This window comes from Capricornis sumatraensis, chromosome 10, assembly GCF_032405125.1.
Source record: "Capricornis sumatraensis isolate serow.1 chromosome 10, serow.2, whole genome shotgun sequence".
Classification (NCBI taxonomy): Eukaryota; Metazoa; Chordata; class Mammalia; order Artiodactyla; family Bovidae; genus Capricornis; species Capricornis sumatraensis.
The window spans coordinates 53,710,839-53,727,101 of NC_091078.1; the positions used below are offsets into that span (position 1 = coordinate 53,710,839).

Sequence of the window (16,263 nt, forward strand, 5' to 3'; positions counted from 1 at the left end):
ATTGTCAGCTCACATAGAAATGCAGTGAGTCACAGTCACTTTGAGCAGTTGAATAGCCATTTCCCAGGTTTATTTAATTTGTTTTTAGTTTTTATGTGTTGGGTTTATAGTAAACATACCTTCGGTATGGAATTCAGAATGTGCTTCCTTGGTCATCTTTATTTAGGTGATAAACAGGTGCCTTTTCTGGACTTAGGAAGACTGATAAGGCCTTCTTCACATACCTGTACTCTGACGTCTTGACATTCCTATCAGCTCTTGAACCAGGAATCTACCTAATTATGGCATATACTTAAAGATCAGCTGTCTTTGTTATTTTTGTAATCTTAAAAATCCAGACAGTTAACTTCCTTTTAAGGTGTCTGCCAGACTTAGGAAGTAAATTGTATCTTCCAAATGTTAAACCTGTGAAACCAGTATAAATCTATGAGCATTACAGTAAACATTGAATCTTGTAAAACAGAAATGGACTTTGATTGCCACAGTAAAATGAAGAGTCTCTGTTTTTATTCTTGGTGATGGTTGAATATTTAATCTTATTTTCTTCAAGAGTCTTTACTTGGGTAGTATTAAGTACTTTTTTCTTTCATTTCAGTTAATAACAGGATAGAACTCTTTTCTCTAGCAAGTACCTAGGAACAGCTGTTTTTTTCCCTCTCCACTGTTCTCTAATAGACTGAGAAAGAGAGGAAAATGTGGTTTTCTTGAAAAAAACTTCATTTTAGAATAATTACTGTATGGTTTATTGTCTAGTATTTGGTTTACCGATGTAGGTTTTTTTTGTTCTTCTTCCCATCAGGTATTGCCAAATGCCCATGCCCATGGGCTACAATCCTTATGCGTATGGCCAGTATAATATGCCGTATCCACCAGTGTATCACCAGAGCCCTGGGCAGGCTCCGTACCCGGGACCCCAGCAGCCTTCATACCCCTTCCCTCAGCCCCCACAGCAGTCTTACTATCCACAGCAGTAATATGTCAGCTCAGAAGCTCAGCTGGTTCAGTTCAAAGGGAAAGAAATACCAACCCTGCAATAAGTGTACTAAACTCTACGCTCTGGTTACTATAACGTCCTCTACTGTGCTGAATGCAGTGTATAATTTCTGTCTGCGGCTAGAAGCTGTGCCCCAGTTCCACACTTGATTGAACTTGGGCGATTTGCTGCTGTTGCAGTGTAAACACTAAGTATAATATAATTTGAATTAAATTACATTACAGTTCATAAAAGTTGAAAATGAGAAATTAAACCCACCGGTGAAACGTTTGAAATTATTACACTTAAGTACGTGATTGGAACATCAGATGCTTACAACAATGGTTTAAGTACGGATATACAAGAAAACTAAGTTATCTTTCTCTTTTGGTTTATTGATATGGTTTGATTTTCCTTATGCTATTTTGCATAATCAAAACATTGTAAATCTTTTAATTTAAAAATAAATTCCTTAAGAACAGTTGTTATTGTTATGTTTTGTCATTGATTCCCATTGCTGTCTAATTTCTTCCTGGTACTAGTCTCTCATTTTATGTGTACATAAGTTAAACAGATCCTGTGTTAAGTGCATGATTAATGCAAGTTAATAGTCAGGTTCAATATATCTTATAGGAAAACCAAAAGAATAATAACCATAATTTATCTTTCATATGCTGATTAGTAAATTAATTTTGACATTTATTTTGAAAAATCTTATAATGTGGAAGAAACAATTGCTACCAAAGATTCTTCAAATATTCAAGTGAATATGTATATTTAATGTTTTATTACTAACTTCTCCAAGAAATCAATACAGATTCTGGTAAAAAATTTTTTCTTTTTTTCATAATCTGGTTAAAATAAATACATGTCATTAACAGTACTGTCTAATGTAATGGAATTGTTTAAAGAAAATTTACTGTACCCTTCTGTCCTTTTTTTCACCTTACTGTCTTAACCTAGTAACATTTAATGCGCAATGTGTATGAATAGATATGAGAAGCCCTTTCATTTTTATGCTCCTAAAGGATTGGACTATTTTATAATTCAGGGAGTACACAAAACAATTGTTGGGAGCATATGCCAATTCTGGAATAGGCTGTGTATTTAATACTAGTCTGTGCTGTTCGGATAACTCAGTGCTGTATAAACCTCAGTGAGACTTGCCTGGTGGAATGCACAGACGTGCATCGTGGAATGAGAAAGTGAGAGAGGAAGGAGCTGACTGATATCCCAGTGGGGTCTGTTCTATGTGAGGCTCATATCTGAACATACCAGACATCCGAGCAGCATTCCAGTGAATCTGTTTACGCTTATTTTCAAAGTTTTAATGCTAACCTTTTCTTGAATTGTTGTTTCATTTAAATGATGTTGTCAGTTGGTCCATTGTTGTTTTCATTTGACAGTTTGGGTTTATATTTTTAAATGTGGGGCTGAAGGTGTGATTGTAAAGGGAGCTAATTGGTTTAAAATATATGTATATTTAAAAAAATCTTACTTTGTTGTTGTATGTAGAAAACATGAAGGCATGTTACTTCAGTATAAATGACTTTTACATGCAATACTGAAATTGCTTTAAAGTTCAGTAGTTGAAACCTTGGCAAAATAATTTTTTACATATCATAGCTGACTTCTATTAATATGGAATCATCAGAATATGACATGGACTTGTTTGACTCTTGTGTAAATGGCACTTAAGTTCCTCCTCCTTATTATTCAAGGTACCATCACCAACAGAAGATACTCAGTGAGATTAGGGGTATCCCAAATTGCTAGTTTATAATTCTCACTAATACAGAAAAAACCAAAAAACAAAATTGGCCTGAATATTCTCTTGGGGAAAGAAGGCACTATTAGAAAAGAGTAAGTGCATCAGAGGGCCAAAAGAGAAGTTACAAAGCTGTTTGGCTCAATTCCTGTGCTGGGCTGGGCTTGTTCTCAGAGCCACAGGAAGATGGTTCAGAAACTTTAGGAAAGGTGCCTCCATAGACCCTCGTGGCAGCCTCCCCGGCTCCCTGCCCATTCCCTCCTGTCTGTTCCCTCCTCCTGTAGAGGATGCAGATGCTTTCTTCAGGTCACCTGTGTCCACAGGTGACCAGGTTTTCACAGTCCTTCGTTGCTCGATGTGTCTTCATGGAGCTGTCTAGTTCCACTAAGGTGACACGTGAAAAGTTTTTCTTTCGTCTATTTTGCATCCTAACGAACAAGGAAGCCCTCACTGAAATTATTTTTGTTGCCAAACTTTTTTATCCTTTGCTTTCTGTGTTCCAGAAAATACCCTACAAAGTTATGGATAATGCTTTTTATTTAAAGGAAGGAGAGTGTCACTCTGGTTCAGGTATGTTGTACCTATGTTTATAGTTAGGCTATTTGATTTCCTAAAGCACACTATTTCTGTTTTACTTCTTTATATTGGGCTTTGGAATGCTATTTTAAAATGGACTGTAAGTAATGATCTGAAAAGCTGGTCTGAAGTGGGGAAAAAAACTAACATTTCTTACTCTTAGTTTGAGACAGATGGCTTGATTTCTGAGTCTGGTGTCAAATAATGGTGTACTCCTGTGCCCCTCCGTCTTTATTCTCATTTAAGAATAATAGTCATATGCCATTGCAAGCCAGTCAATCTTTATGAGATCTGTGTACCCAACTTCTTTGCAATTTCTAGTCTTCCTCTCCCCAAATATAAGTAGTTAGAGAAAAAGAGTCACTGATTTTCTGTGTCAGTCAGTAACCTTTCTAGTCAGATTTAAAAAATGTTTTCCATTAGAGCTTTACAGTTTGCAAAAGTGCATTGTACACAATTTCTAGTTTCATAAACATAGCAAAATGCACTTCGTTAAGTCGGTTTCAGTTTGTTAATGGGGAGCTTTTTTTTTTTAAATGATCAGTATGTCTTAGAAGAATCTGGCTACAACCTAGTGCCATCTCTTTTTTTTGTGACACTTTTGCAGCTATTAGTTGCTTCACAGTACAGAACAGGATACAAAGTAGGAGAAAAAGTGCATTTTAATTACAAGTTTAAAAATAGACTTTAGAACTAAATGGTTGGTTATAAGATTTACATGGAAAGGCAAAGAAGGAAAAATTATATTTTTAAAGAAAAAGAGAATATTCAGGCTTTATTTCTGGTATGAAGTTTATATTTTTTAAAAGAAATCCTATATTATCACGCCAGAGATTTTAGATTCTTTTCTGGTTACAAACATTGCTGGTAGTTGGATTATATTTTTTATTGTATTCATTTCTCTTAGGGGGAAAATTGTAAAGAAAAGGGTCCAGATGAAATGTATCCTAGAAATAAAAGTTGAAAGATTTTTACTTCCTTGTAGTATGAATTCTTATTTAAAATATTTATCCTTCAGCTTTTATATTTCTCTTAATTTCTTCATTGAACAGTGGGTTGGGAAATTAAAAAAATAACCCACTTGAACTAACCGCATGGGACTTATAAAAAAGACGACAGTGTTTAAGTGTTTTCTTACAGCTGTCAACCTTATAGATGATCATGGTTTTCAAACGTCCCTTATGATTGAACCCAGATCTTTCAGATGAGTAATCTCTTCTTCAGGCTTCCCTGGTAGCTCAGCTGATAAAGAATCCTCCTGCAATGTGGGAGACCTGGGTTTGATCCCGGGGTTGGGAAGATCCCCTGGAGGAGGGCATGGTAGTCCACTCCAGTATTCTTGCCTGGAGCATCCCCATGGACAGGAACCTGGCAGGCTGCTGTCCATGGGATTGCAAAGAGTCAGACACCACTGAGCGACTCAGCACAGCATGGCACATAGGGGTTACTTTTTGGAATTGTTTGGCAAGATTACCACGGTCAATTGGTCAGGGAAAAGGGGATGGTGAAAAGTGGTCATCTTTGAAAACATTTGTATTTTCTTATTTTCTTCCTCCTCCTTCCCTGTTTCAAGATCAGATGCAGCTGTTTTACTGTGTAGCTCAGAATACGCAGTTTATCCGAGGATGTGTTGATTTTGTATGTCTCAACTATGTTGGAGTTGAACAAACTAGCTCCAGGAATGAGTTGAGAAGCTGAATCCCTAATACGTGTAAGATCTTTGTTGGTTGGTTTTCACTTACCTGGCTTCTAGGTTGGAGACTACCAAGTTCTCCCTGAGGGGCTTGGGAACCTAGATGCGTGGGGTGGGAGGGCAGTGGGGATCTAACGGACCCTCCCTGGAACTGGGGTTCACCTGCAGCTGAACTACAAGCAGCTCTGCGCTGGGGCTGTTAACGACTGCAGGGCAGGTGGGCTTGGCCTGAGCACAGACAGGAACTTGGCTGGAGCCAGTGCCCCAGAGAGCGCCTGATCCCTGCTAATGAGGGTCCCCATCCACTGACTGACCTTGCCTTTGTAGTTAATTATCCATCTGGGTCACATCCAAGTCGTCTGCCTCAGCACTCTGCCCACAAGGGACCCTGGCTTGTGTCAGCTCTGTGGCTCCTGAAAGCCTTCCTTTTTGCTTAAAAGTTGCTTATGTCCTTTTTAATCAATGACACCAAGTGAAGCAGGTAAATAGGTCAAGTCTATTACCTTTGTGTTTCTTTTTAAGTTTTCCTGTATTTATAACTGTTTTAGTCTCTACACATTTTTAAGCCATGTAATTCATATGTAATGACCATCTTCCATTTTCACTTTTTAATATATTTTACTATTAATACCACTGGTTTTTTCTTTCTGGATGTATTAGTTATGGTTTTTTTTTTTGGCAATCCAAGAGGAAAGTTTAATTTACAACTAGGTTGAGGTTATTAATATAGTTATGTGATCTGACATTTTGTGTGTTTGGAGTGAGTATTTTTTGTGTTTCCTTTTCCAGTCTTTCATTGCTTGGATTGTGTTGTCTTTTTTCTAGTAATTGAAACACTACTACTATTTTCTTCCTTCCCATCCCCAGGAAGATTTTTTTTTTAAAAATATGCGTTTGTAAACAGTGTTTGGACTTAGTGTTAATGTAGTAGTATTCTTACATTATGACCTTTGTATTGTTAGCTTGGTTGCTTCTGGTTTCTGATGATGACGAATAAAGCTGTTTCGTGCTCAAGTTTGTTTCCCTCCCAGATTTTGGCTCCAGTGGCTTCTGCTCCCAGTAACCTGTGATGCTGTGTCTTCACCTGTGTCTCCAGTTTGGGGAACTTTGTCCCGTGGTTCCACATCTCATCTCTCTGATGCACTCTTTAGTAATTCACCTTTCTGTCTCTAGTCCACGCTGCTGTGTTCCATCGACGTCATGGTTGCCTCCTCTTATTTCACGTATCAACTTGCCCAGCATCAAGCTATGTGCTTACTGGTTCTAAGGACTGTACTGAGTCTTTAAGAATTCATTTGTTGCAGAAGAACCCCGTGAAATTGGTATTTTTATTCATACTCACTCTACACAGGGAAGTCAACTTGGAGAAGCTGGGCAGCTTGCCTGTGGTGACACGGCTGCCGAGTAGCTGAGCTGGGGCTCTTTGCGCAGCCGCCTGTGATCTGAGCAACTAATGACGGCCTCTCCCTGCGCTGGCACTGCTGCTGAAAAGAGCTCACGTCTGCTGAGTGCTCGCCACGATCCAGGCCCTCTTCTAAGCAGTTCAGATCCAGCAACTTATTCTAGTTGAGCAGTCAGTATTGAGGTGGCCACTAATTTCATTACATTTTGCAGGGCAGGAGGAAACAGGGCACAGAAGGATTGAATGTCCTGGGGCTGGCTGGTGATGGAGCTGGGATCTCACTGAGATGAAAAGTTAAAGGCAAAAAAACCCACCAAAACAATCCACAAAAACGGAAAGGGTCATATTCCACTGTATATGCTTGCCACATCTTTACCCATTCCTCTGTTGATGGGTGTTTAGATTGCTACCATGTCCTGGCATGGTACCATGTAAATAGTGTTGCTATGAACACTGGGGCATTGGGGTGCATGTATCTTTTTGAATTGTGGTTTTCTCTTAGTATATGCCCAGTAGTGGGTTTACTGGGTCATACAGTAGAAACCGGCACAACATTGTAAAGCAACTACATACTTCAATAAGAATTAATTAAAAAAAAAAAAAACCCCAAAGTTAAAGGCTTTCTAGAGTTTCTCCTGTCCCTTGGAGTCTTTTTATTTTTAAATTTCCTTATTTGACTGCACTGGGCCTTAGTTGCGACACTCAGGGCCTTCAGTCTTTGTTGTGGGATCTAGTTCCCTGACCAGGGATGGAACCCGGGTCCCCTGCACTGGAGGGGCTCAGAGTCTCAGCCACAGGACCATCAGGGAAGTCTGGCATCGTTGTTTTATAGGGCATTTGCTCTCATTTCTTACATCCATCTATCCATTCACCTATTCATTTTTTTCTCCCCAATAATTAAAAATTAAATATCAAAAGGCTATTGACTAGGTGCTGGGAATACAGCTGTGTCCTCAGGGAATTTATATTCCGGGAAAGAGTGAAATTGAACTGGGAACAACAATAGGTTTAAGTGTGAATTTGTGGGAATTCTCCCATTTCCTTCCTCCTCTCAGTGCCACAAGGTAGCTTAAACGCTTTGCATGTTTCTGACCCAGGGTTGGTTTGCTGGGTGGGGAGCAGAAGCTGGAGTCTCTGGGGCGAGGAGTTGAAGCAGCAACAGCCCCAAGGGGATAGGTTTTAGGACAGCATTTTTAGAAGGTCACAGCGGGCCCAGAGGGTATCATGCTCTAGATGAGGCGAAGCGTCCGTCTTTGAAGGGACCGTGAGGCTGGACAGCATGGAGTGGTAACCCAGGACCTGCCACTGCCTTGGGTGTTAGTGTGGGAAGTCAGTAATGACTGAGACTGAATTTCTCATCACCCTGTGGGATGGGCCTCAGAGTCAGAAATGAATGACTTCAGTCAGTAGGTATTTCTGTACCTGTGCCAGCTTCAGTTCATAGCTGCCTACTGCATTCGGGCCATCTTTGGGAGAGCAAGGGATGTTGATGCCACTCATACTTGCACCCATGGTCTGAGTGTCCAGGTTTGTCTGTGAAGTCTAGAACTCTAGGAAAGGCCCTTCTGCTAACGACACTGCATTCATTTGGTTGGATTGGCTGAGGCCCCACTGGAGAACTGGAGAGCAGAAATAGCAGGGCTCCTGGAAGCTTCTTGATCAATCATGTCTGACTCTTTGAGACCCCCTGGACTGTAGCCCACCAGGTTCCTCTGTCCAATGGGGTTCTCCAGGCAAGAATACTGGAGCGGGTTTGCCATTTCCTCCTCCAGGGGATCTTCCTGACTGAGGGATCGAACCCACATCTCCTGCACTGGCAGGCAGATTCTTTACCTCTGAGTCACTGGCCAAGTCCCTGGAAGCCTCTACTGGTGTTCAAAAGAGTGATCTGAATGCTTTCACCTGCTGGTCAGATACACGGTTGGCAGGATGGAGGGAAGGTAAAGCACCCATGAGACAGTGCTGAGGAGACTCGTGTTGCTCTGCTTGAATCCTAAGGTGGCCCCAGCCCAGTCATGCCATGTAAGGCCCAGGCCAAGGGGTTGCCTCAGTTGTGGGGAAGCCTGTCATGCTATGGTAGCAATGAGCCCACTAGAAGCTGTGGATGTTGAAAGATGAAGCTCCAACTTGGTCCCAGGAGAAGAGTCTGCATCTCCTCGTGGCTCATTCCTGAGGCAGCAGGTTGGTGGTTGAGAAACCATAGGTGTAAATGAAATCCCAGGGGCCCCAGGGCTGTGCTCTTAGAACAAAGGAGGCTCAGTGGGTGAGGCAGACCCCTGCAGCTTCCAGGGGCTGCACCCTTGCAAACACACAGAGGCCTGCTGGAAATTGTCCACACCCACCGGTCAGGAGAGGTCAGAAGGGCCTTCCGCAGAGAGTTCTGGACTTCACAGACAAACCTGGACACTTAGGACAGGTGCTGACAGACATGAGCAGCACCTCCCATCCCAAGCTGTGTGTGACCCACCCTCACCCTCATCCCTTCTCCAGGCACCAATGCTGTAAAAGCTGGCACTAGTGAGTGAGGGGAACCAGGCTCTGCCAGAGGCCAACACATGGGGATGTGCCTCAGACCCTCGGGAAATGGGTTGGAGCCTGCATCCCAAGTGTAAGGGTGACCCTCGGTCCATCCTCATGGGGTGGCCTGGGCACCCTGGGGAGAGACCTGCTTAGGAAGGACAGCAAGGTGAGGCAGGTAAGGGACACCCTGCTTGAGAAAGTGTCCTGACGAGTCCACTGCATGCTGTGGGGAGACCTGGGACATTAAACAGGTTTTCAGCCATAGACAGAACTTGTAGTTGGTGAGATGGCCGAGGAGGGCTTGGAATCGTCAAGAAGCCAGAAGGAGCCTGCAGGATGGAGGCAATGGGACACCACTGCTGGTTCTTCCGCTGCGTTCACCCGAGATCTCGGCTCGGATCTTTACGGTCATTGCTCTTAGCTCTCTGTCAGGTAGACTGCCTGTCTCCACCTCAGTTCTTCTTCTGGGGTGTTATCCCGTGCCTTTGTCAGGAACTGCGGTGTTTTGCTTCACTTCCTGTGTTTGTGGTCTCCGTTCTGCAGGACGCGGGACGGTAGCTCCTCTGGCTCTGCTGACTACCCGGGTGGATGGGCGTGGTCCGGGGCTCCTGCAGACTTCCGGGTGGGCGGGGCTGGCTCCATCCCTCTGGCGGGCCGGGACGTCAGATGTGTTTGTTTAGAGGGCTGCGGGGTCAGGACGACTTGAGGCAGGCTGTCTGCTGATGGATGGAGCTGCGTTCCCGTCCTGTTGGTTGTTGGTCCTGAAGGGTCCCGCACCGGAGCCTAAGTAAGGGCTGGGGGTGCCCGCCAGGTCGCAGCGCCCAAACGGCGGCCTGCGGAGAGCTCACGCTGAGGAGCCTTCCCCGTGGCTCGACCACCAGTGTCTGCTCGCGCCTTCCCAGGACACCCTCCAAGACCCGAGGTAGGCGCGGGCCAGGCTCCCCTGGAGTCACTGCTTTTGCCCCAAGTCCCAGCGCATAGCACGCCTCGTATGCCCTCCAAGCGTGGAGTCTCTGGCGACTTGCCTGGCCGTCCAGTGATGAGGGCTTCTTGCTCCCACTGTAGGGGTTGCGGGTTCAATCCCTTGGTTGCCCTGGTCGTCGGGGAACTAAAATCTCGCAAGCCAGGCAGTGTGGCAAAAAACAAACAAAAAACCTCCATAAAAAGCAAAACCAAAAAAACCCACAAAAAACCAATGAAGTCTCTCAACCTGCTTCCCCTAGCCCTGTGTGGCATTCAAGCCGCACCGGCCTTCAAAGTCAGATGCTCTCGGGGTTCCTCCTCCTGATGCCAGACCCCCAGGTCCCTGGAGTGTGACCTGGGGCTCAGAACTCTTACTCCTGTGGGAGAACCTCAGCGACAGAATTCTTTTCCAGTTTGCAGGTCACCCATCCAGTGGGTGTGGGATTTGATTGTATTGGGAAAGCACCCCTTCTACTGTCTCATCGTGGCTTTGCATTTGGAGATAGGGATCTTTTTTGGTAGGTTCCATTTTTTTTTTGTCTGTGGTTGTTCTGCAGTTAGTTGTCACTTGGGGGTTTTCCTGGCAGCAGATGAGCTCAAGTCTTGCCACCAGCCATTTTATCTCCTCCACCCCTTCCCACTGTGTCTAGATGGCCAAGGGAGACCCCTCTTCACCTGTGTGTGTGTGTGTGTGTGTGTGTAGCAGGGAGGCAGTGGCGGGGCCGGTTGGGCAGTGAAGTGTTTATTTATTCATTTTTTGGTGGCATGCAGGATCTTAGTTCTCTCACTGGGGATCAAACCCATGACCTGTGCAATGAAAGCCCGGATTCTTTTTTTTTTAGATGTTCTTTATTTCCTTCTGAATTATGTTATTCCTCACAGTTCTTTTGTTTTCTTTTCTTTTTGATTTTGGCTGCGCTGAGTCTTCGTTGCTGCACTCAGGCTTTCCCTAGCTGCAGCGAGAGGGCACGACTGTTGTGTTGTGCCAGCTTCTCCCTGTGGCGGCTTCTCTTGTTGCAGAGCGCTGGCTCTAGGCACTCCGGATCACCATGTGTGGCCTGCAGGCTCTAGAGCAGGGGCTCAGCAGTTGTTGCTCATGGAAAGCCCGGATTCTTAACCGCTAGACCACCAGAGAAGTCCCAGCAGTGAAGTGTTTAGATGAAGGCCATGTGTGGGGAGTCCAGGGGTGTGAAAGGGTGGCAGCGAGAGAGCCCCGCTGGCAACAGAGGTCCCAAGAGGGTTTGGGTAGGAGAGGGGCAGCCATGTGAGGTTTGGGGAGCGCAGCAGGGAGAAGGGATGCATCTGGACGTGCTGTGGAACTGCTTGGTAGATGAGAGCCTTGTGGCAAGTGGGTCGGACACTCTGGACTAGGGGTCCTTTGTTGTCATGTTCTTGGGTCGTTCTCCACGATTGGGAGGTAGTCCTTGGCTAACCCCTGGGTCCTTCTCACAGCTGCCCTTCCCAGAGGACAGGCTTCCCCTTCAACTTTTCATTCCAAGTTGAGGTCCTTGGCTAACCCCTGGGTTCATTCACTGGGGTCTCCTGGGGTCAGGGGCCTTCTCACAGTGGCTATTGATTTCACCCTGAAAGTCCCCAATTTTCAAACCACTGGCAGCACTGAGCGGAGGTTGAAGACTGGTTGGTAGAAGCAGCCTGACCTGGGCTGGGTCCTGTGTGATTCTGGGCGGGACCCTGGGCTGTAAGCCTCTGCCTCCCTGATGGCAGGAAAGGAGCAGGTCCCCAACACCTGCTCGGGTAGGTGCTGCTGGCTGTTGTAATGGTTTCGAGCACAAACTCTCCCTCACTTGGGGAGAATCTGGTGAAACTGTTGGCATTTCTATGGCTTCAGGCTTATTTCTATTTGGCTGTAGGTCACGTCCATTTCTGGCATGTTTAGCCAGGATGCAACAGGAAGCTGGTATCCTGCTTTTCAGAGTAGTGTTGTTTCACTGGCCGTTTCATCCAGATTCCTCAGTTCTCACACCCCGGAGCTAACACTAGCATTTCCCCCTGAAACGCTACAAAACTGGTAAACTCCATTCCTCCTGAGGGTAAACCACTCCATGAATAAATTAAGGTAGATAAACTACTTGGGTCCCATAACCCCAAAGTGTCCTCAAGGGGATGGAATTCAGGAAGTAGAATCCTCTACTAGAATGAGAAAAATTGGAGCTTTGTATTTACGAAGCTGTCACTGAAATACGGCTTCCCAGGTGGCTCTATAGTAAAGAACCCACCTGCCCATGCAGGAGATGCAAGAGATGGGGTTCGATCCCAGGGTCGGCAAGATCCCCTGGAGAAGGGAATGGCAACCCACTCCAGTGTTCTTGCTTGGAGAACCCTGTGGACAGTGGAGCCTGGCGGCTACAGTCCATAAGATAGCAAAGAGTTGGACACACCCGAGCGACTGAGCATGCACACAACTGAAATACAGAATTTCCTCCAATTATAAATTACAACAAAACGTCAAATCCTGACCAGTGTGGTGTTACTGGTACCTGTGATATATCTCTTCTTGAAATCCTAGGTATTTGTATATCGTATTACAGTTGCCACTGATTTTTCAAAATGTCATTTATACTTATCACTACTTTGCATCTATGATAAATAGACCTGCCATGAGGTCTTGTTATTTACTGTCAAAAAAGCACATATGATATTAGTATAGACCCCACTTGTTTATAATAATTGGAAAATAAATCTAAATAGAATTGGTTCCCTTTGTAACTCTATATATTTTGCTTTATGAATTTAGGAAGAGGTCTATAGGCTTTGCCTGACTGCCCATTTGGTTCACAGCAGCACAAGAAAATGTATTAACCTCTATAGATACTGGAAAGCTTTCTGGGTAAGAGCGGCAATTTCCACTTAGACCACAGGAGGGAACTATTTCCCAACTAATGCTTTAAAAGATCACAGCAGGGATTTTTCTTATTCCTCTTTTAACTCTTGTTCTAAAATTGGTTCCAGTTTTTTTCGTTACTGTTAACAATGTAATTGAGGCCCCGTGATGAGGCGCTAAAGCTGATATCCCGCCATGAGCTGAGGCATCTAGGTGTTGTGAGTCTAGGAAGATGTGATAAGAAAAACCGAGTCTCCTACAGATGAGAACTTGTTTAATGCCCACAGCTTGTTTGCTGTCTCTCCCTATTCCCAACCCTGCAAACAAAACAAAACAAAACACACAACCAAATTTACGAAGCAGAGAGTATACTTGTCTTGTTGTTCTGGTAGGAACAGACCCTCCATTAGGACAGAAACAAAGCTGAAGGGTTTTCATTAAGTCGGCGGCTGTCAGAAGTGGCTGCACTTGTCTGTGTGGAGGGGAGGGCAGAGGCGGGAGATGGAGTAGGAGGGAGGGACTTTATTATTTATTTCTTTTTAACTTTTTTATTTTATATTGGAGTATAGCTGATTAACAATGTTGTGATAGCTTCAGTTGCACAGCAGAGCAACTCAGCCACACATAAACGTGTATCCAATTTCCTCCAGACTCTGGGAGGGTCTTTATACAACCGGAACTTTATAGGCACAGAGAGACTATGATTCTAAAACAAATCCCAGGACCCAGCCAAGCCTGCAACTTGGTGACATGGTGGTTACCCCAGGGCTGATTTTAATGGGAACAATCTTACACTATGTCCTTTGACCACGCACGTCAGCACATAGGTCACTGGATGTATTTAAGGGCTCAGAATGAAGGTCTGAGACTGTCTCATTGTAAAGGGCAGCAGCCACTTTTACAAATGAGCCTGGGTCAGAGGAACAGCTATGCGAACCTTCACTTGCCCCCACATAGAAGTAGGGTGGGACTGGAGGAAAATGATGTTGTGGGTGGGGTCCCTACCGCAGAGGCTGGCTCTGGGCTCCAGCGGCCTGCCACAGTGACTCTAAAATTAACTTGTTTGCTCGCTCTCTCTCCCTGCTCTTCTGACCTTTAAGGATTTTTGGCTGTTATTACATTTTACAATTATAAAATATTGCTGTTCTGTGCTAAATTGCTTCAGTTGTGTCCGACTCCTTGCAACCCTGCATGGATGGTAGCCCACCAGGCTGCTCTGTCCATGGACTTTTCCAGGCAAGAATACTGGAATGGGTGGCCTTTCCCTTCTCCAGGGGATCTTCCCAACCCAAGGATCGAACCCAGGTCTCCCACATTGCAGGCAGATTCTTTACTGTCTAAGCCACCAGGGAAGCCCTATAAAATATTAGCTTTATTTAATATCACAATATTGAATAATCTCTAGGAATATGGGTACTCCATCCCTTTGGTTCAGTATCAGCACGATTTAAAAAAAATGTTATTTGGAGGATAGTTGATTTACAATGTTGTGTTAGTTTCAGGTGTACAGCAAAGTGGATTAGTTATGCATATTCACATAACCACTCTTAAGATTCTTTTTCCATAAATGTCATTACAGAGTATTAAGTGGAATGCTGTGCAGTAGGTCCTTATTAGTTACCTATTTTATTTATAGCAGTGTGTATATGTCAGTCCCAATCTCTCAATTTGTCCCTCACCCTCGTTTCCTCCCTGGTAACCGTAAGACTGTTTTCTACACCTGTAACTGTCTGTTTCATAAATAAGTTCATTTGTACCATTTTTTTGGGTTCTGCATATGTGATACTATATGATATTTGGCTTTCTCTGACTTCACTCAGTGTGACGATCTCTAGATTCATCCATGTCATTGCAGATGGCATTATTGTTATTTTTTTGTATCTGAGAAATATTCTATTGTCTATACATACCACACCTTCTTTATCCTTTCCTCTGCCTGTGGACATTTAGGTTGCTTCCATGTCCTGGTTCTTGTAAGTAATGCTGCAGTGAACACTGGGGTGCATGTGTCTCTGGGTATCAGTTCAATTCAGTCGCTCAGTCGTGTCCGACTCTTTGCAACCCCATGAATCGCAGCACGCCAGGCCTCCCTGTCCATCACCAACTCCTGGAGTCCACCCAAACCCGTCCATTGAGTCGGTGATGCCATCCAACCATCTCATCCTCTGTCACCCCCTTCTCCTCCCGCCCTCAATTTTTCCCAACATCAGGGTTTTTTCCAATGAGTCAGCTCTTCGCATCAGGTGGCCAAAGTTTTGGAGTTTCAACTTCAACATCAGTCTTTCCAATGAGCCCCCATGACTGATCTCCTTTAGGATGGACTGGTTAGATCTCCTTGCAGTCCAAGGGACTCTCAAGAGTCTTCTCCAACACCACAATTCAAAAGCATCAATTCTTTGGTGCTCAGCTTTCTTTATAGTCCAACTCTCACATCCATACATGACCACTGGAAAAACCATAGCCTTGACTAGATGGACCTTTGTTGACAAAGTAATGTCTCTGCTTTTGAATATACTGTCTAGGTTGGTCATAACTTTGCTTCCAAGGAGTAAGCGTCTTTTAATTTCATGGCTGCAGTCACCATCTGCAGTGATATTGGGGCCCAGAAAAATAAAGTCAACCACTGTTTACACTGTTTCTCCATCTATTTGCCATGAAGTGATGGGACTGGATGCTATGATCTTAGTTTTCTGAATGCTGAACTTTAAGCCAACTTTTTCACTCTCCTCTTTCACTTTCATCAAGAGGCTTTTTAGTTCCTCTTCACTTTCTGCCATAAGGGTGGTGTCATCTGCATATCTGAGGTTATTGATATTTCTCCCAGCAATCTTGATTCCAGCTTGTGCTTCATCCAGTCCAGCATTTCTCACAATGTACTCTGCAAAGAAGTTAAATAAACAGGGTGACAATATACAGCCTTGACTTACTCCTTTTCCTATTTGGAACCAGTCTGTTGTTCCACGTCCTGGATACATTTGGCTGTTATTTTGATTACGAGCACCGCTGTTTCTTTCAGTCACTGCTTCCTTCAGGCATGCATGGGTGTCTTCATCTACCGTAGCTGACCTTTCAGGCTCCATCCTGGATGCTGAAGCCACAGCAGAGACCCAAGGGCTGTGGCTTCTAGTTTCGTACAGAACTCTGCACACGGGTCCAGGTGACCACTCTGAACATGGTTCTTTCAGATGTATTACCGCATGCCAGTCAGACAGGTTGTAGATTTGCTTCAAGCCTCAGTTTCCTCTTGTATAAAATGAGAAAGATATTATACCTACCTCAGGAGATTCTTGTGAGAATGAAGAAAACCAAGGGTGTACGTGGCTAGCACCGTGCCTGGCTGTTATCACTGAGGACCATAGCTTTGTCCTCGAGTGTGTGGTGTACTTGAGATGAGCAAATGGCCTAGAGTATGAGTGGCTGCAGCTTCAGCTGGGCTTTCTGGCCCAGGTACCCCTGTAACCTGGGGAACTTAACCAGTGCCCTTCACTAACGTGCCCTGTATTTATTTTGAGGGATAACAGTGTGA

General features: G+C 44.4%; 1 protein-coding gene across 2 annotated transcripts in view; it reads left to right on the forward strand.

Annotated features, from left to right (window-relative positions):
- Positions 1 to 4,215, forward strand: part of PDCD6IP (programmed cell death 6 interacting protein) — a 74,482-nt gene extending 70,267 nt beyond the window's left edge. For both annotated transcript variants that reach the window (XM_068981613.1, XM_068981612.1), the window contains exon 18: positions 800 to 4,215. In XM_068981613.1, coding sequence (XP_068837714.1) covers positions 800 to 974 — 175 coding nt within the window. In that variant the 3' untranslated portion in view covers positions 975 to 4,215. The remainder of the gene's footprint in view (positions 1 to 799) is intronic.
- The last annotated feature ends 12,048 nt before the right edge of the window (positions 4,216 to 16,263 follow it).